Source organism: Canis lupus, chromosome 15 (assembly GCF_048164855.1).
Source record: "Canis lupus baileyi chromosome 15, mCanLup2.hap1, whole genome shotgun sequence".
In the NCBI taxonomy this organism is placed as follows: Eukaryota; Metazoa; Chordata; class Mammalia; order Carnivora; family Canidae; genus Canis; species Canis lupus.
In genome coordinates this window covers 36,002,142-36,025,098 of record NC_132852.1, presented here as the reverse complement: position 1 = coordinate 36,025,098, position 22,957 = coordinate 36,002,142, and the positions used below count along the sequence as shown (strand labels likewise).

The window sequence follows — 22,957 nt, the reverse complement described above, 5'->3', positions numbered from 1 at the left end:
CTTCATCTCTTACTACAGTCTTTGAGATAAACTTTAATTTATCTGATCTGAAGATGGCTACCCCTGCTTTCTTTGAGGATCATTTAAAAATGGTAAATGGTTCTCCCACCTTTTATTTTCAGGCTGTAGGCATCCTTAGGTCTAAAATGAGTCTCTCGTAGAAGGTAAAGAGATGGATCTTGCTTTTTTATCCAGTCTAAAACCCTGTACCTTTTGATGGGATCGTAAATCCCATTCACATTCAGAGTTACAATTGAAAGATATGAATTTAGTGTCATCATAATACTTATTTAGTCCCTGTTTTTGTAGATTGTTTCTTTGGACTTCCTTTTTCTTTTACAGAGTCCCCCTTAATATTTCTTGCAGAGCTGGCTTGGTGGTCACATATTCTTTCAGTTTCTGCTGATCTTGGGAGCTCTTTATCTCTCCTTCTATTCTGAATGAAAGCCTTGCTGGATAGAGTATTCTTGGCTGCATGTTCTTCTCATTTAGGACCCTGAATATATCCTGCCAACACTTTCTGGCCTGCCAGGTCTCTGTGGAGAGGTTTGCTGTTAATCTAATATTTCTCCCCATACAAGTTAGGTACCCCTTATCTCTTTTGCTGCTTTCAGGATTTTTTCTTTATCTTTGGAATTTGCAAGTTTCGTTATTAAATGCTGATGTCTTGAACGGTTTGTATTGATTGGGGGGGGGGGGGCATCTCTGTCTCCTGGATCTGAATGCCTGTTTCCCTCCCCAAGTTAGGGAAGTTCTCAGCTATGATTTGTTCAAATACACTTTCTGGTCCTCTGTCCCTTTCAGTGCCCTCTGGAACCCCAATTAAACATAGATTTTTCCTTCTGAGACTGTCATTTATTTCCCTTAGGGAAAAGGCTTAAAATCCTCATGTTATTTTAATTGTTTTTCTCTTTTTCCTCAGCTTCCTTCCTTGCCATCAACTTGTCTTTTATGTCACTCACTCTTTCTTCTACCTCATTAACCCTCATCATTAGGACTCCATTTTGGATTGCATCTCATTTAATTGATTTTTAATTTAAGCCTGATTAGACCTAAGTTCTGCAGTCATGAAGTCTCTTGAAACCTTTATGCTTTTTTCCAGAGCCCCCAGTAGCTTTATAATTGTGCTTCTGAATTGGTTTTCTGACACCGAATTGTAATCCAAATTCTGTAACTCTGTGGGAGAGAGGACTGTTTCTGATTCTTTCTTTTGTGGTGAATTCTTCTTTCTAGTCATTTTGTTCAGTGCAGAGTGGCTAAAAATAAGTTGTACTGGAAAAAGGAAGAAAAAAAAAAGAGAAAATAAAAAACAAACAAGGCTGGATATCCTCTGGTTCTATATACTGTAATTCCCTTGACTTCCCCTGGAGCTTTCCAGCGCTGCTTTGTCAGAACTTGCTCTTCCCCTGTCCTTCTAGCTGGTCTTCTGGGGAAGGGACCTGCTGTGTTGATTCTCATGTCTGTGCCCCTGGGGGAGGTCCTCCGCTCCCTGCCAGGTGCACGGCTCAGTGGGAGCTGTTTACCCCATGAGGCCTCTGTTCCCCGGCGGCCCCTCCAGGGTACAGGGTGACAGGGTGACAGCAAGAGGAACAACCCAACTGGCGGCGGCTAGCTCTTCAGCCCTGGAGTCAGCTCCTGCAAGTAACTACCGCAGTTTCCAGTCTGCGCTGGCCTGGATGCTCCTGGGGTGGGGAGTGCTGATCTGCACAACTTGGGGGCGCCCAGTGGCAGGAGAGTCCTCGCTGTCCTGGACCCTCCCAGCTTCTGCCTGTCCTGTGGAAGTGCAGGGTCCTGGGCTGTGTCTCCCAGAGTCCTGGGATCCCGGGCCTTCACCACTGGAATTGCGTTCCTGGGGCCCCGTAGCTCCCTCCCCCGGAGCCGCCACCTGAGCTGCCCCCAGGCCACGCTGGGGTGTCTAGACCTTTACCGCGCTTGGTCCGTGGTGTGTGGCGTCTCTCCCCTGGGGCACACTTCCTCTGTTAGTGACCGGGGGAACCTGGAGACTCCAATGCCCCCCTGGGATCCTGCCCGACTTCCCTGCCAGCGCCTTTCCCTCCGGGATGAACCTGTGCAGATTTTTAAAGTTATTGCTTCTCTGGGACTGGGCTTTCCTGTCCTAGAGGCCTTCGCTGCCCCCTTTAGCCCAGCTCCTCGTGGAGCCCCTTCCCACTTGATTTTATTTATTTATTTATTTATTTATTTATTTATTTATTTATTTATTATTTTTCCTCCTTCCTACCTTGTTAGAAGTGCAAACTCTTCTCTCTGTAGCTGTTTTCTCTTTAAATCTGAGGCCGAATTCATAGGTTTTCAGGATGATTGTAAGTTGGTGGGGACAGGTGACTTGGATACCCTACTCTTCCACCATCCTGCCCCACCCCCAATTTATCTAATTTTTATGGTATATGAACCTTGTCAGGAAGCTAAGGCTATTGCAGAGGCAATTAGAAATCCACAAATGTTTTATTTCCCTCCATTGTAAATCAGAAAGGAATACAATAACATCTTTAGAGTACTAAATGAAAATTATGACCTCTAATGTACTAAATGCAACCTTAAATTCCACTAAAAGAGCTTTTAAAATTGAAAGTGAAAAATGATATTTCCAAACAAGTGAAAATATAAATTGTTTTGCAATGCACTGATAGTAAGAGAATCGGTCAAGTGATTTCTTCCATTAGAAACATTTTTGTAGGAAAAAAATACCAATATTGGGAAGAACAACTGAAAGGGTAAATATTGTCAGGACATAAATTGAAGTAGACATGAAATATTAAGATTTGTAGGTTGATTTCTAAAACATGGCTAAGATGTATTTTAAATATGAAAATACACAAGGTAGAAAATAAAATAATAGAAAAAAGATCTATATTCATACTTTGAAAGAAATCTGCTGAAGCGCAGCCACTTTGAGGAATTTTGTCTTTAAAGCAAATATAAGCAGAAATATGAACAGTGCCATTTATTAAACATAGAGGAGATGCCAACCAGGAAGATAATACATTCAAAATCTTTCTACAACTCATTATAGCACTTCAAAATCTGAAGTGCTTTTTTAAATTTAGAAATATTAAGATTTAAAGCAATATTGGGTCTGTCAATTCATAACCATTGTTTTGTTTTGTTTTCTAATTCATAAACATTGTTTATGTCTTCATTTATTCAGGTCACTTTTACTTTCTCTTAGTAGTAATTTATAGCTTTCTTGTAGAGGTGCCAAAGTTTTTTCAAATGTTTATTTCTAAGTATTTGGCATATTGGTAATATACATAGTATGCTTTGTTGGAATTTAAAAACAAAACAGATGAACAAAGGGAAAAAAGGGGTGGCAAACCAAGAAAAAGACTCTTGTTCTGTTTTGTTGGTTTTTTTTTGTTTGTTTTTATTTAAATTTGTTAGTTAACATACAGTGTCATATGAGTTTTGGTTGTACAACATAGTGAGTGATTCAACACTTTCATACAACAACCAGTGCCCACCATGCCAAGCTTCTCATTAATCCCCATCACCTATGTCACTCATCCCCCCATCCATTCCCCTTCACCTCCCTTTTTGTAATCATCAGTTTCTTCTCTAGAGTTATGAATCTGTTTTATGGCCTGCCTCTATTTTTCCCCTTTTCTCACTTGTTATGTTTCTTAAATTCCATGTATGACTGAATTCATATGGTATGTTTTTGAAAGGCTTCTTTCTTTCTTGTGACTCACGATATCCCAGTAGGCAGGGCAAGCAGTTAGTTTATAATAAAAGGTAATAGCATAATTAATAATACCAAGGTGCATATCATGTTCTGATTGCTATGATTACTTACTGTTTACATAATATTACTAGTTTGGTTACATTTTCTTTTTTTTATTTGGTTCATATTTTAAGAATATTTAAAACTCCTGTAAAAATCAGAATTGACCAATTGCAGTTAAAAATATTTCCTCAGAAATGCATCTATTTGTGTTTCTCGGGGGACGCCTGGGTGGCTCAGCAGTTGAGCATCTGCCTTCTGCTCAGGGTGTGATCCCATGTCCAGGGATCGAATCCCATGTTGGGCTTTCTACAGCAAGCCTGCTTCTCCCTCTGTATATGTCTCTGACTCTCTCCCTATATCTCTCATGAATAATTTTTTTTTAAATTGTCTTTCTTTGTCTGACTTATTTTGCTTAACACAATATTCTCTACCTACATCCACGTCATTGTAAATGCAAGATTGCATTCTGTTTTATGGCTGAATAGTATTCTATTATATATATATATATATATATATATATATATATATATATATTCACTTCTTTATGCATTCATCACTTGATGGACATTTGGTATCTTTTGGTAATTTGGCTATTGTTGATAATGAGACTATAATCGTTAGGGTGTATATAACCCTTCAAACCAGTATTTTTGTATCGTTTGAGTAAATATCTAGTAGTGCAATTGTTGGATCATAGAGTAGTTCTATTTTTAACTTTTTTCTAAAATTTATGATAGTCACACAGAGAGAGATGAGAGAGAGGCAGAGACACAGGCAGAGGGAGAAGCAGGCTCCATGCACCAGGAGCCCGACCTGGGACTCCATCCCGGATCTCCAGGATCACGCCCTGGGCCAAAGGCAGGCGCCAAACCGCTGCGCCACCCAGGGATCCCTATTTTTAACTTTTTAAGGAACCTCCATACTGTTTTCCAGAGTGGTAGCACCAGGTTACATTCCCACCAACAATGTGAGAAGGATCCCCTTTCTATGCATCCTCATCAACATCTGTTGTTCTTTGTGTTGTTAATTTTAGCCATTCTGACAGATGTGAAGTGATATCCCATTGTAGTTCTGATTTGTACTTTCTTGATGATCATTGATGCTGAACATCTTTTCATGTGAGTGTTGGCCATCTACATGTCTTTTTGGGGAAAATGTCTATTCATATCTTTTGCCCAATTTTTCATTGGATTATTTGGGTGTTGAGTTTGGTAAGTTCTTTATATTTTTTGGATGGTAACCCTTTATTGGATAAGCTATTTACAAAAATACCTGCTCTCATTCTGTAGGTTGCCTTATAGTGTTGTTGATCATTTCATTTCCTTCACTGTGCAGAAGCTTTTTATTTTGAGGAAGTACCAGTAGTTTATTTTTGCTTGTGTTTCCCTTGCTTCAGGAGACATATATAGAAAGAAGTTGCTACAGCCTATGTTAAAGATCATGCTGCCTGTGTTTTCCTCTAGGATTTTGATGGTTTCATGTCTCACATTTAACCTTTAAATCCATTTTGAATTTATTTTTGTGTATGGTGTAAGAATGGGGTCCAGTTTCATTCTTTTGCAAGTCACTATCCAATTTTCCCAACACCATTTTTGAAGAGACTGTCTTTGTTCCATTAGATATTCTTTCTTGCTTTGTTGAAGATTAATTTACTATGTAGTTGTGTGTCCATTTCTGGGTTTTCCATTCTGTTCCATTGATGTATATGTCTGTTTTTGTGCAAGTACCATACTGTTTTGATCACTACAACTTTGTAATGTAACTTGAAGTCTGGAATTGTGATACCTCCAGCATTGCTTTTCTTTTTTCAAAATTTCTTTGGCTATTTGGGGTCTTTGTGATTCTGTACAAATTTTAGGATATTTGTCCTAGCTCTGTGAAAAATGATGTTGGTATTTTGATAGGGATGGCATTAAAGGAATGGATTGCTTAGGGTAATATACATATTTTAACAATATGCATTCTTCTAATCCATGAGGAGGGAATGGTTTTCAATTTCTTTGTGCCCTCTTCAATTTCTTCATCCTTGTTTTATAGTTTCAGAGTGCAAATCTCACAAATCAATCCTCAACAAGAACAAAAGGATTGAGATCATACCATACATATTTTCCAACCACAACGCTATTAAAACTTGAAATCAACCACAAGAAAAAATTTAGAAAAACCACAAATATGTGGAGGTTAAAGAATGTCTTACTAAAGAATGAATGAGTCGACCAGAAAACTAAAGAAGAAATAAAAGAATATGTGGAAACAAATTATAATGAAAACATAATGGTCCAAAACCTTTGGGGTGCCACAAAAGTAGTCATAAGAGAGAATTATAGAGTAATACAATCCTACATCATGAAGCAGGAAAAATTTCAAATAAGCAATGAAACCTTATACCTAAAGGAACTAGGAAAAGAACAACAAATAAAGCCTAAAGTCAGAAGAAAAGGGGAAATAATAAAGATTAGAGCAGAAATAAATGACATAGGAACAAAACAAACAAAAAGCTTAGTAGAAGAGATCAATGAAAGTAGGAGATGGTTCTTTGAAAAAATTAATATTGATAAACCCTTAGTCAGACTTGTCAAAGAGAGAAAGAGAGAGAGAGAGAGAACCCAAATAAATAAAATCACAAATGGGAAAGAAATAACCAACACCATGGAATTATAAACAATTAGAATATTATGAAAAATTTTATGCCAGATAATGCACAATTTGGAAGAAATGGATAAATTCTTAGAAACATACAAACTACTGAAACCAAAAAAGGAAGATACAGAAACTGTGAACAGACCTAAAACCAGCAAAGAAATTTAAAAAGTAATTAAAAAATCAGCCAACAAACAAAAGTCCAAGAGCAGATGACTTTCCAGAGGAATTCTACCAAACATATAAAGAAGAATTAATACCTATTCTTCTCAAACTATTCCAAAAATGGAAATGGAAGGAAAATTTCCAACCTCATTCCATGAAGTCACTATTATCCACTAGAAAAAAGAACTACCGGCCAATATCCCTGATGAACATGAATGCAAAAATTCTCAGCAAAATATTAGCAAATTAAATTCAACTAGTATATTAAAGGAATAATTTACCCAATAAAATGGGATTTATTCCTAGGTTGCAAGAGTGGTTCAATATTTGCAAATCAATCAATATTATACACCACATTAATAAAAGAAAGAACCATACAATCCTTTCAATAGACACAGAAAAAAGCATTTGACAAAGTACAACATCTGTTCTTGATAAAAACCCTCAACAAAATATGCTTAGAGGGAACATATCTCAACATAATAAAGGCCATATGTGGAAAACCCACAGCTAATATCATCTTCATTGGGGAAAAACTGAGGATTTTTCCTCTATGTTCAGGGACACTCTCCATTCCTGTTATATAACATATTACTGGATCTTAGCCTCAGCAATCAGACAAAAATAAATCAGACAAAAAGAAATAGCAAGGAAGAAATCAAACACTCCCTATTTGCAGATAACATGATACTGTATATAGAAAACTCAAAGACTCCACAAAAAAAAAAAAAAAAAAATCCTGGAACTGATACAGGAATTCAGCAGTCACAGGATATGAAGTGAATATATTGGAGTCTGTTGCATTTCTATACACCAATAATGAAGAAGCAGAAAGAGAAATCAAGGGATCAATTCCACTTACAATCATATTAAAAACCATAAGAAAAAAAAAAAAACATAAGATACCTAAGAATAAACCTAACCAAAGAGGGAAAAGATCTAATTTCTCTAAGTGTTTGGCTCCTTTAGATACTTCATATAAAAGTATAATCATGAAGTATTTTCCTTTACATGACTAGTTTATTTCACTTAGCATCATGTCTTCAGTGTTCATCCATGTTGTAGCATATTGCAAGAGTTCCCTCTTTGCTAACATGGAATAGTCTTTGCTGTGTTTTTATCCATTTTTCTGACTTCTGAAAGGAATTGGTGCATTTAAGACTGATGGTTTATCTTCTTAAGCATTTGCTAGATTTCAATAAGAAAAACATTTCTCTATGAGACATCTTTTAATTATGATTATGATTGTTCTATTAACTAAACTTCTATCTAAATATTTAAATTCATCTTAAGTCACTTTTTAAAAAATCTTTTTAAAAAATATTTCTACCTTGGGATGCCTCAGTGGTTGAGTGTCTGCCTTTGGCTCAGGTCATGGTCCTGAGGTCCTGGGATCAAGTTCGTTATCAGGCTCCCCAGGGGGAGCCTGCTTCTCCCTCTGCTTATGTCTCTGCCTTTCTCATGAATAAATTTTTAAAAAATAAAATTCTATTTATGTAAATATTTAAATGTTATTTTTAAAGACCGTGTGCCTTTTTCTCATATTGATAATTTGCACATCCAAAATTTTTCTTTACCTTGATAATCTTTTGAAAGGTTAATTTTATTAGTATTCTCAAAGAAATAACTTTGACTTTGCTTATTCTCAGTATTATATATTTTGTTTCTCATTTATTTTTGCTTCTTTCAGTATTATTTTTTACCTTAAATTACTTTTTAAAGAATTTAATGTTAGTTTTTTTTTTAATTTTTCCTTAATGTTTTCAGATAGTTTATATTCCTTCTAAGCAAGATCTAAGGTTCCCTCTAAACAAGGACTCTCTATATTATGCATTTTTTTCTGGAATTAGTATATCTAAAAGATATACTATAGTACTATATAGTTTGAAGGATATTTGATATACTATATATACTATATATATATAGATATATAGATATACTATATATATAGATATATAGATATACTATATATAGATATACTATATAGATATAGATAAACTATATATACTATATAGTTTGAAGGATATTTGAATTTCCATTAATTTTTCTTCTGTGACTCATGGATTATTTTAAGCAATATATTGCTTATTTCCTTATATTTATGAATTTTTAATATAACATTTGTTTTAAATTTTAGTTAGAAAATATAATCTAAATATTTCAATCTTAAGAAAGTATTTGGGTTGTTTTATATCCAAGCATGTGGTATATATCAGTAAATCTTTCATTGTATATATATATATATATATATATATATATATATATATGTATATAATATATAATATATATTATATATTATAATATATTGTAATATAATGTTATATATTATTAATATTATATGTATATAATATATATGTATACATATGTATATATGTATATAATATATGTATACATATGTATATATGTATATAATATATATATATATACATATGTTATTGGGCACAGTGCTCTCTGTATCAAATAGCTCGCTCATATATGTTCATCATGTTCAAATCCCTCACTATCTTTGATAATTTTTCTAAACCTTTTTTTCCTAAATATTTGCTTCATTTATGTTGAAGCTATATTAAAAGTCATGAAATATAATTTGTTGTTATGCTTAATTTTATGTATTAATTTAAATAGGCTAAGGGATGTCTGGGTACCTAGTAAAACATTATTTCTGAATGTCTGTGAGGGTGCCTCTGGAAGAGATTAGACTTTGAATCAGAAGACTGAGAAGAAGATCATTCTTGATAAAACTGGTGCACATTCTCCAATTCTTTAAAGGCCTGGATAAAGCAAAAATGTAGAGGGGGAACTCACTCTATGCTTGAGATGAGACTTTAAATTCATCTTGCCTTAAGACGTCAACAATTGTGGTTCTTAGACTAGGACTTATAGCACCACTACCCCCACCACTGTTTTCATTCTTAAACTTTTGAACTTGAATTGAATTAGATCAGCAGCTTCCCTGGTTCTCCAATTTGCAGATGTCAGATCATGGGATTTCTTGGCCTCTATAATTATGTGAGCCAATTGCTACAATAAATATTATATCTATCCACTTGTATGTATCTCTATACCTATCATCTATTTATCTTTTTTTAAAAAAGATTTATTTATTTATTTATTCATGATAGACACAGAGAGATAGAGAGAGACAGAGAGAGAGGCAGAGAAGCAGGCTCCATGCCAGGAGCCCAACGTGGGACTCGATCCCGGGACTCCAGGACTGCACCGCAGGCCAAAGGCAGGCGACAAACTGCTGAGCCACCCAAGGATCCCTTCTATCTATCTTTCTAATAAATCTATATATACTATTGGTTCCCTGGAGAATCCTCATACATATTTGGGGATTTATTTTTAAAGATTTTATTTATTTGAGAGAGAGAGAGCGAGTGAGCAAATGAGGGAAGGGGTAGAGGAAGAAGGGGAGAGAGAGAATCTCAAGCAGACTGCGCTGAGCAAGTTGCCCAACTCAGTGCTCAGTCTCACAACACTGAGATCATGACCTGACCATAACCAAAAGGTCAGGGGCTTAGCCAACAACCACCCAGATGTCCTTGGACTTCTGTTTCTGTGGTGTGAGCTATAGGTTCCATAGATTATTTTTTTTAATATTTTATTTGACAAAAAGTAAGCATGAGCAAAGGATGGGGAGGGCAAAAGGGAAGCAGGCTCTCTGCTAATCAGGGAACCCCATGTGGGGCTGGATCCCAGAACCCTGGGATCATGGTCAAAGCAGAAGGCAGACTCTTACCTGACTGAGCCACCCAGTCACCACCAGAGATTTGGGGATTTTTAAGAATGAGTTTTCTAAATTGGTTCTGAGATTTCTGGATTTGGCTCTCTAATTTAATATTAAATTTAAATATACTAATGACTCCATTTCCAGTAGTAAAGACAGCATTGAGAGTCCATGGCAAACACTGTTTATAAACATGTGCAAAATATCTTCATTGGATACTCCTAATCAAGCACTTGTAAGAGGCAAGAAGACTAATGACTTTTACATGATACTTTTAAACATTTTTTTAAAACTAAGGAATACAGCAATGTTGATTTGGTTTTTCTTAATGTTGCCAGACAACATAGTGACCAAAAAAATGACTAGTGATTTGAATTCCTGGGTAAAGCATTGCATAAATGACCTAAAATATCTACATATGCCCTGAAAAAAATTAATCTGTAGCCTCAGGGTTGCAACCGCTGAAAATAAAATTAACTTAAATCTCATCCTGTGATTGGCTGAATTATAATGCAATTAGAACTTCAAGACTCGGGGGAGGGGCAAGATGGCGGAAGAGCAGGGTCTCCAAATCACCTGTCTCCACCAAATTACCTAGAAAACCTTCAAATTATCCTGAAAATCTATCAGTTCGGCCTGAGATTTAAAGAGAGACCAGCTGGAATGCTACAGTGAGAAGAGTTCGCGCATCTATCAAGGTAGGAAGACGGGGAAAAAGAAATAAAGAAACAAAAGGCCTCCAAGGGGGAGGGGCCCCGCGAGGAGCCGGGCTGAGGCCGGGGCGAGTGTCCCCAGGACAGGAGAGCCCCGTCCCGGAGACGCAGGAGCTGCACCGACCTTCCCGGGGGAAAGGGGCTCGCGGGGAGTTGGAGCAGGACCCAGAAGGGCGGGGATGCCCTCGGGCTCCCGGGGACACTAACAGACACCTGCGCCCCGGGAGAGTGCGCCGAGCTCCCTAAGGGCTGCAGCGCGCACGGCGGGACCCGGAGCAGCTCGGAGGGGCTCGGGCGGTGGCTCCGCGGAGGGGGCTGCGCGGCCCCGGGAGCGCGAATCCACCAGCGCGGGCTCCGGAGCACAGGGCGCCGGGACACAGCCCAGGATCCGGCCTCCCCCCGGGACAGGCAGAGGCCGGGAGGGTCCAGGACAGCGAGGACGCTCCTGCCCGAGCTGAGCAGATCAGCGGCCCCGCCCCAGAGCCTCCAGGTCCTGCAGACGGAGTTCCTGCCGGAGCTGAATCCAGGTTTCCAGAGCTGCCCGGCCACTGGGGCTGTTCCTCCTGCGACCTCACGGGGTAAACAACCCCCACTGAGCCCTGCACCAGGCAGGGGCACAGCAGCCCCCCCAAGTGCTAACACCTGAAAATCAGCACAGCAGGCCCCTCCCCCAGAAGACCAGCTAGACGGACAACTTCCAGGAGAAGCCAAGGGACTTAAAGTACACAGAATCAGAAGATACTGCCCCGTGGTTCTTTTTTTTTTTTGTTTTGCTTTTTGATTTGTTTCCTTCCCCCACCCCTTTTTTTCTCCTTTCTTTTTCTTTCTCTTTTTCTTCTTTTTTTTTTTTCGTTTTTTTTTCTTTCTTCCCTTTTTTTTCTCTTTCTCTTTTCTTTCCTTCTTTCTCTCCTCTCTTTTTCTCTTTTTCCCAATACAACTTGCTTTTGGCCACTCTGCACTGAGCAAAATGACTAGAAGGAAAACCTCACCTCAAAAGAAAGAATCAGAAACAGTCCTCTCTCCCACAGAGTTACAAAATCTGGATTACAATTCAATGTCAGAAAGCCAATTCAGAAGCACTATTATACAGCTACTGGTGGCTCTAGAAAAAAGTATAAAGGACTCAAGAGACTTCATGACTGCAGAATTTAGAGCTAATCAGGCAGAAATTAAAAATCAATTGAATGAGATGCAATCCAAACTAGAAGTCCTAACGACGAGGGTTAACGAGGTGGAAGAACGAGTGAGTGACATAGAAGACAAGTTGATAGCAAAGAGGGAAACTGAGGAAAAAAGAGACAAACAATTAAAAGACCATGAAGATAGATTAAGGGAAATAAACGACAGCCTGAGAAAGAAAAACCTACGTTTAATTGGGGTTCCCGAGGGCGCCGAAAGGGACAGAGGGCCAGAATATGTATTTGAACAAATTCTAGCTGAAAACTTTCCTAATCTGGGAAGGGAAACAGGCATTCAGATCCAGGAAATAGAGAGATCCCCCCCTAAAATCAATAAAAACCGTTCAACACCTCGACATTTAATAGTGAAGCTTGCAAATTCCAAAGATAAAGAGAAGATCCTTAAAGCAGCAAGAGACAAGAAATCCCTGACTTTTATGGGGAGGAGTATTAGGGTAACAGCAGACCTCTCCACAGAGACCTGGCAGGCCAGAAAGGGCTGGCAGGATATATTCAGGGTCCTAAATGAGAAGAACATGCAACCAAGAATACTTTATCCAGCAAGGCTCTCATTCAAAATGGAAGGAGAGATAAAGAGCTTCCAAGACAGGCAGCAACTAAAAGAATATGTGACCTCCAAACCAGCTCTGCAAGAAATTTTAAGGGGGACTCTTAAAATTCCCCTTTAAGAAGAAGTTCAGTGGAACAGTCCACAAAAACAAGGACTGAATAGATATCATGATGACACTAAACTCATATCTCTCAATAGTAACTCTGAATGTGAACGGGCTTAATGACCCCATCAAAAGGCGCAGGGTTTCAGACTGGATGAAAAAGCAGGACCCATCTATTTGCTGTCTACAAGAGACTCATTTTAGACAGAAGGACACCTACAGCCTAAAAATAAAAGGTTGGAGAACCATTTACCATTCGAATGGTCCTCAAAAGAAAGCAGGGGTAGCCATCCTTATATCAGATAAACTAAAATTTACCCCAAAGACTGTAGTGAGAGATGAAGAGGGACACTATATCATACTTAAAGGATCTATTCAACAAGAGGACTTAACAATCCTCAATATATATGCTCCGAATGTGGGAGCTGCCAAATATATAAATCAATTATTAACCAAAGTGAAGAAATACTTAGATAATAATACACTTATACTTGGTGACTTCAATCTAGCTCTTTCTATACTCGATAGGTCTTCTAAGCACAACATCTCCAAAGAAACGAGAGCTTTAAATGATACACTGGACCAGATGGATTTCACAGATATCTACAGAACTTTACATCCAAACTCAACTGAATACACATTCTTCTCAAGCGCACATGGAACTTTCTCCAGAATAGACCACATATTGGGTCACAAATCGGGTCTGAACCGATACCAAAAGATTGGGATTGTCCCCTGCATATTCTCAGACCATAATGCCTTGAAATTAGAACTAAATCACAACAAGAAGTTTGGAAGGACCTCAAACACGTGGAGGTTAAGGACCATCCTGCTAAAAGATAAAAGGGTCAACCAGGAAATTAAGGAAGAATCAAAAAGATTCATGGAAACTAATGAGAATGAAGATACAACCATTCAAAATCTTTGGGATGCAGCAAAAGCAGTCCTAAGGGGGAAATACATCGCAATACAAGCATCCATTCAAAAACTGGAAAGAACTCAAATACAAAAGCTAACCTTACACATAAAGGAGCTAGAGAAAAAACAGCAAATAGATCCTACACCCAAGAGAAGAAGGGAGTTAATAAAGATTCGAGCAGAACTCAACGAAATCGAGACCAGAAGAACTGTGGAACAGATCAACAAAACCAGGAGTTGGTTCTTTGAAAGAATTAATAAGATAGATAAACCATTAGCCAGCCTTATTAAAAAGAAGAGAGAGAAGACTCAAATTAATAAAATCATGAATGAGAAAGGAGAGATCACTACCAACACCAAGGAAATACAAACGATTTTAAAAACATATTATGAACAGCTATACGCCAATAAATTAGGCAATCTAGAAGAAATGGACGCATTCCTGGAAAGCCACAAACTACCAAAACTGGAACAGGAAGAAATAGAAAACCTGAACAGGCCAATAACCAGGAAGGAAATTGAAGCAGTCATCAAAAACCTCCCAAGACACAAGAGTCCAGGGCCAGATGGCTTCCCAGGGGAATTTTATCAAACGTTTAAAGAAGAAACCATACCTATTCTCCTAAAGCTGTTTGGAAAGATAGAAAGAGATGGAGTACTTCCAAATTCGTTCTATGAGGCCAGCATCACCTTAATTCCAAAGCCAGCCAAAGACCCCACCAAAAAGGAGAATTACAGACCAATATCCCTGATGAACATGGATGCAAAAATTCTCAACAAGATACTGGACAATAGGATCCAACAGTACATTAAGAAAATTATTCACCATGACCAAGTAGGATTTATCCCTGGGACACAAGGCTGGTTCAACACCCGTAAAACAATCAATGTGATTCATCATATCAGCAAGAGAAAAACCAAGAACCATATGATCCTCTCATTGGATGCAGAGAAAGCATTTGACAAAATACAGCATCCATTCCTGATCAAAACTCTTCAGAGTGTAGGGATAGAGGGAACATTCCTCGACATCTTAAAAGCCATCTATGAAAAGCCCACAGCAAATATCATTCTCAATGGAGAAGCACTGGGAGCCTTTCCCCTAAGATCAGGAACAAGACAGGGATGTCCACTCTCACCACTGCTGTTCAACATAGTACTGGAAGTCCTAGCCTCAGCAATCAGACAACAAAAAGACATTAAAGGCATTCAAATTGGCAAAGAAGAAGTCAAACTCTCCCTCTTCGCTGATGACATGATACTCTACATAGAAAACACAAAAGTCTCCACCCCAAGATTGCTAGAACTCATACAGCAATTCGGTAGCGTGGCAGGATACAAAATCAATGCCCAAAAGTCAGTGGCATTTCTATACACTAACAATGAGATTGAAGAAAGAGAAATTAAGGAGTCAATCCCATTTACAATTGCACCCAAAAGCATAAGATACCTAGGAATAAACCTAACCAAAGATGTAAAGGATCTATACCCTCAAAACTATAGAACACTTCTGAAAGAAATTGAGGAAGACACAAAGAGATGGAAAAATATTCCATGCTCATGGATTGGAAGAATTAATATTGTGAAAATGTCAATGTTACCCAGGGCAATATACACGTTTAATGCAATCCCTATCAAAATACCATGGACTTTCTTCAGAGAGTTAGAACAAATTATTTTAAGATTTGTGTGGAATCAGAAAAGACCCCGAATAGCCAGGGGAATTTTAAAAAAGAAAACCATATCTGGGGGCATCACAATGCCAGATTTCAGGTTGTACTACAAAGCTGTGGTCATCAAGACAGTGTGGTACTGGCACAAAAACAGACACATAGATCAGTGGAACGGAATAGAGAATCCAGAAGTGGACCCTGAACTTTATGGGCAACTAATATTCGATAAAGGAGGAAAGACTATCCATTGGAAGAAAGACAGTCTCTTCAATAAATGGTGCTGGGAAAATTGGACATCCACATGCAGAAGAATGAAACTAGACCACTCTCTTTCACCATACACAAAGATAAACTCAAAATGGATGAAAGATCTAAATGTGAGACAAGATTCCATCAAAATCCTAGAGAAGAACACAGGCAACACCCTTTTTGAACTCGGCCACGTAACTTCTTGCAAGATACATCCACGAAGGCAAAAGAAACAAAAGCAAAAATGAACTATTGGGACTTCATCAAGATAAGAAGCTTTTGCACAGCAAAGGATACAGTCAACAAAACTCAAAGACAACCTACAGAATGGGAGAAGATATTTGCAAATGACATATCAGATAAAGGGCTAGTTTCCAAGATCTATAAAGAACTTATTAAACTCAACACCAAAGAAACAAACAATCCAATCATGAAATGGGCAAAAGACATGAACAGAAATCTCACAGAGGAAGACATAGACATGGCCAACATGCATATGAGAAAATGCTCTGCATCACTTGCCATCAGGGAAATACAAATCAAAACCACAATGAGATACCACCTCACACCAGTGAGAATGGGGAAATTTAACAAGGCAGGAAACCACAAATATTGGAGAGGATGCGGAGAAAAGGGAACCCTCATACACTGTTGGTGGGAATGTGAACTGGTGCAGCCACTCTGGAAAACTGTGTGGAGGTTCCTCAAAGAGTTAAAAATAGACCTGCCCTACGACCCAGCAATTGCACTGTTGGGGATTTACCCCAAAGATACAAATGCAATGAAACGCCGGGACACCTGCACCCCGATGTTTATAGCAGCAATGGCCACGATAGCCAAACTGTGGAAGGAGCCTCGGTGTCCAACGAAAGATGAATGGATAAAGAAGATGTGGTTTATGTATACAATGGAATATTACTCAGCTATTAGAAATGACAAATACCCACCATTTGCTTCAACGTGGATGGAACTGGAGGGTATTATGCTGAGTGAAGTAAGTCAGTCGGAGAAGGAGAAACATTATATGTTCTCATTCATTTGGGGAATATAAATAATAGTGAAAGGGAATATAAGGGAAGGGAGAAGAAATGTGTGGGAAATATCAGAAAGGGAGACAGAATGTAAAGACTGCTAACTCTGGGAAACGAACTAGGGGTGGTAGAAGGGGAGGAGGGCGGGGGGTGGGAGTGAATGGGTGAGGGCACTGGGGGTTATTCTGTATGTTAGTAAATTGACCACCAATAAAAAATAAATTAAAAAAAAAAGAACTTCAAGACTCACAAAGTGTCTACTTTTATATTAAGGACATTGATTGGAAAAGACTAGAATTTTGTCAGTTGGAACGGAGACATGTGAAACTGATAATAGTGTATTTAGCCCCTAAATTCTGCTGAGTCTTTTTTTTTTAAAGATTTTATTTATTCATGAGAGACTGAGAGAGAGAGAGAGAGAGAGGCAGAGACAAAGGTAGAGGGAGAAGCAGGCTCAATGCAGGGAACCCGACATGGAACTCGATTCCGAGTCTCCAGGATCATGCCCTGGATTGAAGGTAGCGCTTAACTGCGGAGCCACCTGGGTTGCCCCTGAGTCGTCTTTATGGAAGAAACCTCCCCACCCTCAGAGGAAGTGACCTCACTATCCTCTGCTAAAGTGTCCTCTCTAACCCCAGTGCAAGTGGCCCTCCCACCTCCAGTGGCAGTGGCTTCTCTACTCATGTTCTTTCCAAGGTAGTTTTAGCCTTCCTACCTCCATTTAGGATATTAACTTTGAGGAAATTATCATGGCTTCCCCTGAGGCAGCTGCATGTAACAGTGTTAACTCTTCTCAGGACCCATCCCCGCCACCTTCTTTGCTTCTAGACCTATAGCTAAACTCAGTCCCAGTAAATCCTTAAAGGTAAAGTACAAAATATGACCCACGAAGTGGTGGACTACACTCCAAAATAACTATTTGAGTTTTCTAATTTATACAGGGGGGAATTTGGGGAACCTGTGTGGAAGTGGATTAAGGATGTGGGTGGGATTATAGTGGAAAGAATAAAGATGGATCAGGAGAAATGTATTGGTAGGGTTTGCTTAGCAGAGATTTTGCATTTAATGTTGCAAAAACATGGCCCACTGTATAAGTTCAACCTCTGTTGGTTTAACATATATAGGGGAATCACAGGTGACATCATTGAGGACTTGAGAGATGTGGGGAGGTAATTTCTACCACATACTCATTCAACCCTTTTGGTTGGGCAAAAGATAGATGGATTTGGGGAAATAACCATGAATTTATAATAAGGCTTAACCAGATGGTGAATTCCATTGTATATGCTCTACCAGATAGTTTCACTGTTTGAACAGATCAACACATCCTTTGATCCCTGACATGTAGTGGTTAATCTGGCAAATGCTTTTGTTTCCATCCTTGCCGATAAAGTCCACTGGAAGGACTTTGCTTTCAGCTGGCAGAGCCAGGGAAACACCTTTACTGTCCTACTTCATGGATCTATGAACTTTCCAGTCTTGTGTCATAATAAAGATCTTGATTGCTTTTCCCTTCCATAAGATATCACATATCACACTTGTCCATTACCTTGATGACATTATGTTGATTGGACCTAGTGAGCAAGAAATAGCAAATGTTCTAAGCTTAAAACACTGCTATCAAAGGGTGGGAAATAAATCTGACTAAAATTCTAAGATCTAAGATAGATCTAAGATCTCTATTTCTAGTAAAATTTCTAGGAGTCCAGTAGTATGAAGCATGTTAATATAAACCTTCTATGGTGAAGGGTAGATTGTTATAACTGGACCTTTCTACAACCAAGATAGAGGTGCAATACCTAGTGGGTCTCTTTAGATTTTGGAGACAATATATTCCTAATCTGGGTGTTTTACTCCAATACATTTACCAAGTGACTTGTAAAGGTGCTAGTTTTTTGTGGGGCCCAAAAGAAGAAAAGGCTCTGCAACAGGTATAGGCTTCAATGGAAGCTGCTTTATCACTTGGGCTATATGATCCAGCATATCCAGGGATGCTTGAAGTGTCAGTGGCATATAGGGATGCTGTTTGGAGCCTTTCGTAGACCCCTCTAAGTGTATCACAGTGCATGCCTTTAGGATTTGGGGGGAAATCCCTGCCATAATCTACAGATAACTACTTTCATTTTCAGAAACAACTCTTGGCCTACTACTGGGTCTTTGTAGATACTGAATGCTTGACCATGGGCCACCAAGTTACCATACAACCTCAGCTGCCTATTGAGTGTTTTCTGACTCATCAAGCCATAAAATTAAGCATGCACAGCAGTGCACCATCATCAAATGGAAATGGTAAATATGTGATCAGGCACAACCAGCCCTGAAGGCAGAGGTAAGTTACATGAAGAAGTGGTCTAAATGCTCATGGTCCCCTCTCTTGCTACCCTGCCTTGTCTGCCCCAGCTTGCACTTATGGCCTTATAAGGATTTCCTTATCATCAATAAACAGAGGCAGAGAAGATATGGGCCTAGTTTACAGATAACTCTGCAGAGTATGCAAGAACCAACAGAGAGTGAAGAGCTGCAGCACTATAGCCTTTCTCTTAGACATTGCTGAAGGATAATAGTAAAAGGAAATCCTCCCAAGAGGAAAGAACTTCAGGCACTGTACTTGGTTGTGAACTTTGCTTGGAAAGAGAAATAGCTAGACATGTAATTTATGTTGATTCATGGGCTGTAGCAAATGGTTTGGTTGAATGGTCAGGGGCTTTGAAGGAACAAGTGGGAAAATGGTGACAAATTTGGGGAAAGAATATGTGTATAGATCTCTCTGAATGGGCAAAAAATGTGAAGGTATTTGTGTCCCATGTGGTTGCTCACTAAAGGGAAACCTCACCAGAGGAATATTTTAATGATCAGTTGAAGAGGATGACTTATTTTGCGGATACTAGTCAGTCTATTTCTCTATCTGCTCTTACTCAAAGGGCTCATGAACAAAGTGGTCATGGTAGCAGAGATGGAGTTTATAATTTGGCTCAGCAACATGGACTTCTACTCAACAAATATACATGGTTACAGTCCATGCTAAATGCCTAATCTGGGGCAGCCTGGGTGACTCAGAGGTTTAGTCCTGCCTTTGGCCCAGGGCCTGATCCTAGAGACCTGGGATCAAGTCCCACGTCGGGCTCCCTGCATGGAGTCTGCTTCTCCCTCTGCCTGTGTCTCTGCCTCTCTCTCTCTCTCTCTCATGCATAAATAAATAAAATTTAAAATTAATTAATTCATTCATTCATTAAAAAGAAAACATGCCTAATCAGTCAGCAGCATAGACCAATGCTGAGCCCCAGGTGTGGCACCATTTCCCAGGATGACCAGCTAGATACCTAGTTGCAGGTTGATTACACTGGACCACTTCCATCATGGAAGGGGAAATGTTTTTCCTTACTGGAATAAACACTTGCTCTGGATTTTTATCTGCCTTCCCTACATGCAATGGTTCTGCCAAAACTACCTTCTATGAACTTATAGCATCCCTTACCTACTATTATGTTATTCTACTCAGCATTTATTCTGGCCAAGGAACTAACTTCAGAGCAAGAGAGAAGTGTGGCAATGATCCCAGGCTCAGGGAATTCACTGGCTCTCCACTGTCATGAAGCTGTTGGCTTGATAGAATGGTGGAATGGCCTTTTGAACGTTCAATTACAGCATCAACAAGGTGGCAATATCTTTTGGGGCTGGGACAAAGTTCTCTAGAGGATAGTATATGCTCAGTGTTCAGTATATGGTGCTGTTTCTAACATAACCAGGAATTCATGGTTCCAGGAATTGAAGGGTGGAAATAGGAGTAGAGCCACTTATTCTTACCCCAAGTGACCCACTGGCAAAATTTTTGCTTCTCATTTCCATGACTTTATGCTATGCTGACCTAGAGTCTTAGTTCAGAGGGAGGAATGCTTTCATTAGGAGACACAACAATGATTCTTGAGAAGGAAATTGGAAGATTTTTTAGGATGTGTCTTAGTGTTGCCATGCCCTGTGATAAAAGTCAATAGAGAACTACAATGACAGGACTACTAATAGTCCAGAAGTGAAGGTTTACATCACCAAACCAGGCCAGGTGCTGGCTGAGGTCATAAGGAAAACTGAATGAGTAGTAGGAGAAGGTAGTTGTGAATACCAGCTATGACCACATGACCAGTTACAAAAATGAGGACTGAAATGTCATGAATATTTCCTCTTTATTTTGTTATAAATACACTTATGTGTATATATGCATATCTTGAGCTTTATTTTTTCCTCTCTTATTCTTTTATAGTAAGAGGTTTTGACTTTATATCAATGTTTTAATTATTGCTGATTTTATTTATATCATAGTATTTAAGCTAAAGGATATCAGAAGAGTAAATATTACTCAAGGACTTTATTTCCTTTTCTGAGAAGGGATTAGTGCCTTTTTGTTTGTACACAGGATATTTATATCACAATAGACAGCAATGACATTTATTTGAAGAATACATATAGGAATGCAAGTTGAGCAGGGGTAGATTGTGATAGTTAATTGTAAATGTCAACTTATGAACCACCAGAAATCTGATAAATCATTATTTCTCTGAATGTGTCTCTAAAGAGATTAGTATTTTAATCAGAAGATTGAATGAAGATTACCCTCATCAATGAGAGTAGGCATTATTCAATCCGTTGAGGACTTAAGAGGAAAAAAAAAGGTGGAGAAAAGGTGTATTTGCTCTCTGCTTGAACTAAGGCATCCTTCTCCTGCCCTTGGACATCCACTGGCACTCTTGGTTCTCATTTTGAACCCAGACCTAAACTTACACCATTGGCTTTCAAAGTCTCAGGACTTTAGATCCATACTGAGTTACACTACCAGCTTTCCTGGTTCTCCAGCATCCACATGACAGCTCATGAGACTTCTTGGCTCCTATAAACATGTGAACCAATTCCTATAAAAAATCTTCTCATTTACCTATCATCTATCATCTTTATCATCTAATTATCGATCATTGATATCCTATCAGTTCTGTTTCTCTAGACAATTTGACTAGTGCACTTGTATTGTTGTAATTTCCTTTTAAGAATAACCCTTTGCATTATGATTTTTTTTTATCTCTATGAATGCTATCAGTGTTAAAGTCTATCAAGCTTTCTTTTGTATAAAGTTTTTGGATAAAGTTCCACGGCATATATCCTCCCATCCCTTACTTTGAACCTTTACATAACTGAGTTGTATCTTTTGTGAAGAGCATATAATTGAGATTTTTTTCCAAATCTTAGAATCATTGTTTTTTGATTGGTTACAGATCTGACTATAACATAACTACATAGCATTGCAATTTAAAATATAACAGTGAGCTTTAATCATGGTATTGGATTTATTATATTATAAAGTTTTTCTCATGCCTACTGATAATTTAGTGCATACTAACAATTAGTATGACATAACTTTAAAAATAAGAAATGTAATATAAATACTCATAAGCATGCATTTCTTACAAGTAATTCATCTGTGGCATTTTATATATAAGTATACAGGTATATTTCTGTTATAGTAGAAATCTTCTATATATTCTTGTCATATCAGACCAATAAAATACAGGTTTTGAATCCTAGACAATCCAGCAATGCAAGTAGTTTTTTGTTTTTTCTTTTTTTCCATTTGTCCTGTCCATTGAAGATAACTGCTCTGAAAGAATAAATAAAAGGGGAAAAGTTACTTGTTTGACCAATCAATTTAAAAGTGGTTAATTCAACAAATAGCATGAGGTTATCCTAATTGTAAGAGTTCTATCATGCAATTTATTTGTGACCAACTTCTGAATGCACAAATACTAAAGGATTAAACATTATTAGAAAAAATTTAAAAGATCACACTGCAAAGAAGTTTTTAAACTGCAAAATGAGGTCATTTATACTTTATCATGTCATGGTATAGTTTGCAACATTGAAAATATTCTGCAATTCAATTTTATTATATGTAGCTATATGACTATCATCATTAATATATGTTTATAGTATTTACATTTATTTAATATGTTAAATTTTTTTTCATTTCTCTGCCTCTACCTTTCACCTTTAAACTATTTTATACTCACTGTGATATGACGGATTCTGTTGTCCTGCCTACTCTTTAGGTTCACTCTCACTTTCAAGTTGCCTGTATGTTTCAAAATAAATATAGTCACTTAAAATTATATTTTCTTTAAGATTGTTCTATAAAACTCTGTATACAATATCAATTTTGAAAAATGTTTGAATTCCTATTTAGGATCTGAGGGCAGCCACTACT

At 38.1% G+C, this 22,957-nt stretch overlaps 1 protein-coding gene across 4 annotated transcripts in view; it reads right to left on the bottom strand.

Annotated features, from left to right (window-relative positions):
- Positions 1–22,024: 22,024 nt before the first annotated feature.
- ADAM2 (ADAM metallopeptidase domain 2) overlaps positions 22,025–22,957 on the bottom strand; it is a 119,690-nt gene continuing 118,757 nt past the window's right edge. For all 4 annotated transcript variants that reach the window (XM_072776552.1, XM_072776553.1, XM_072776555.1 and 1 more), the window contains 2 exons: positions 22,764–22,825; positions 22,025–22,354 (listed from right to left, as the gene is read on the bottom strand). In XM_072776552.1, coding sequence (XP_072632653.1) covers positions 22,792–22,825 — 34 coding nt within the window. In that variant the 3' untranslated portion in view covers positions 22,025–22,354; positions 22,764–22,791. The remainder of the gene's footprint in view (positions 22,355–22,763; positions 22,826–22,957) is intronic.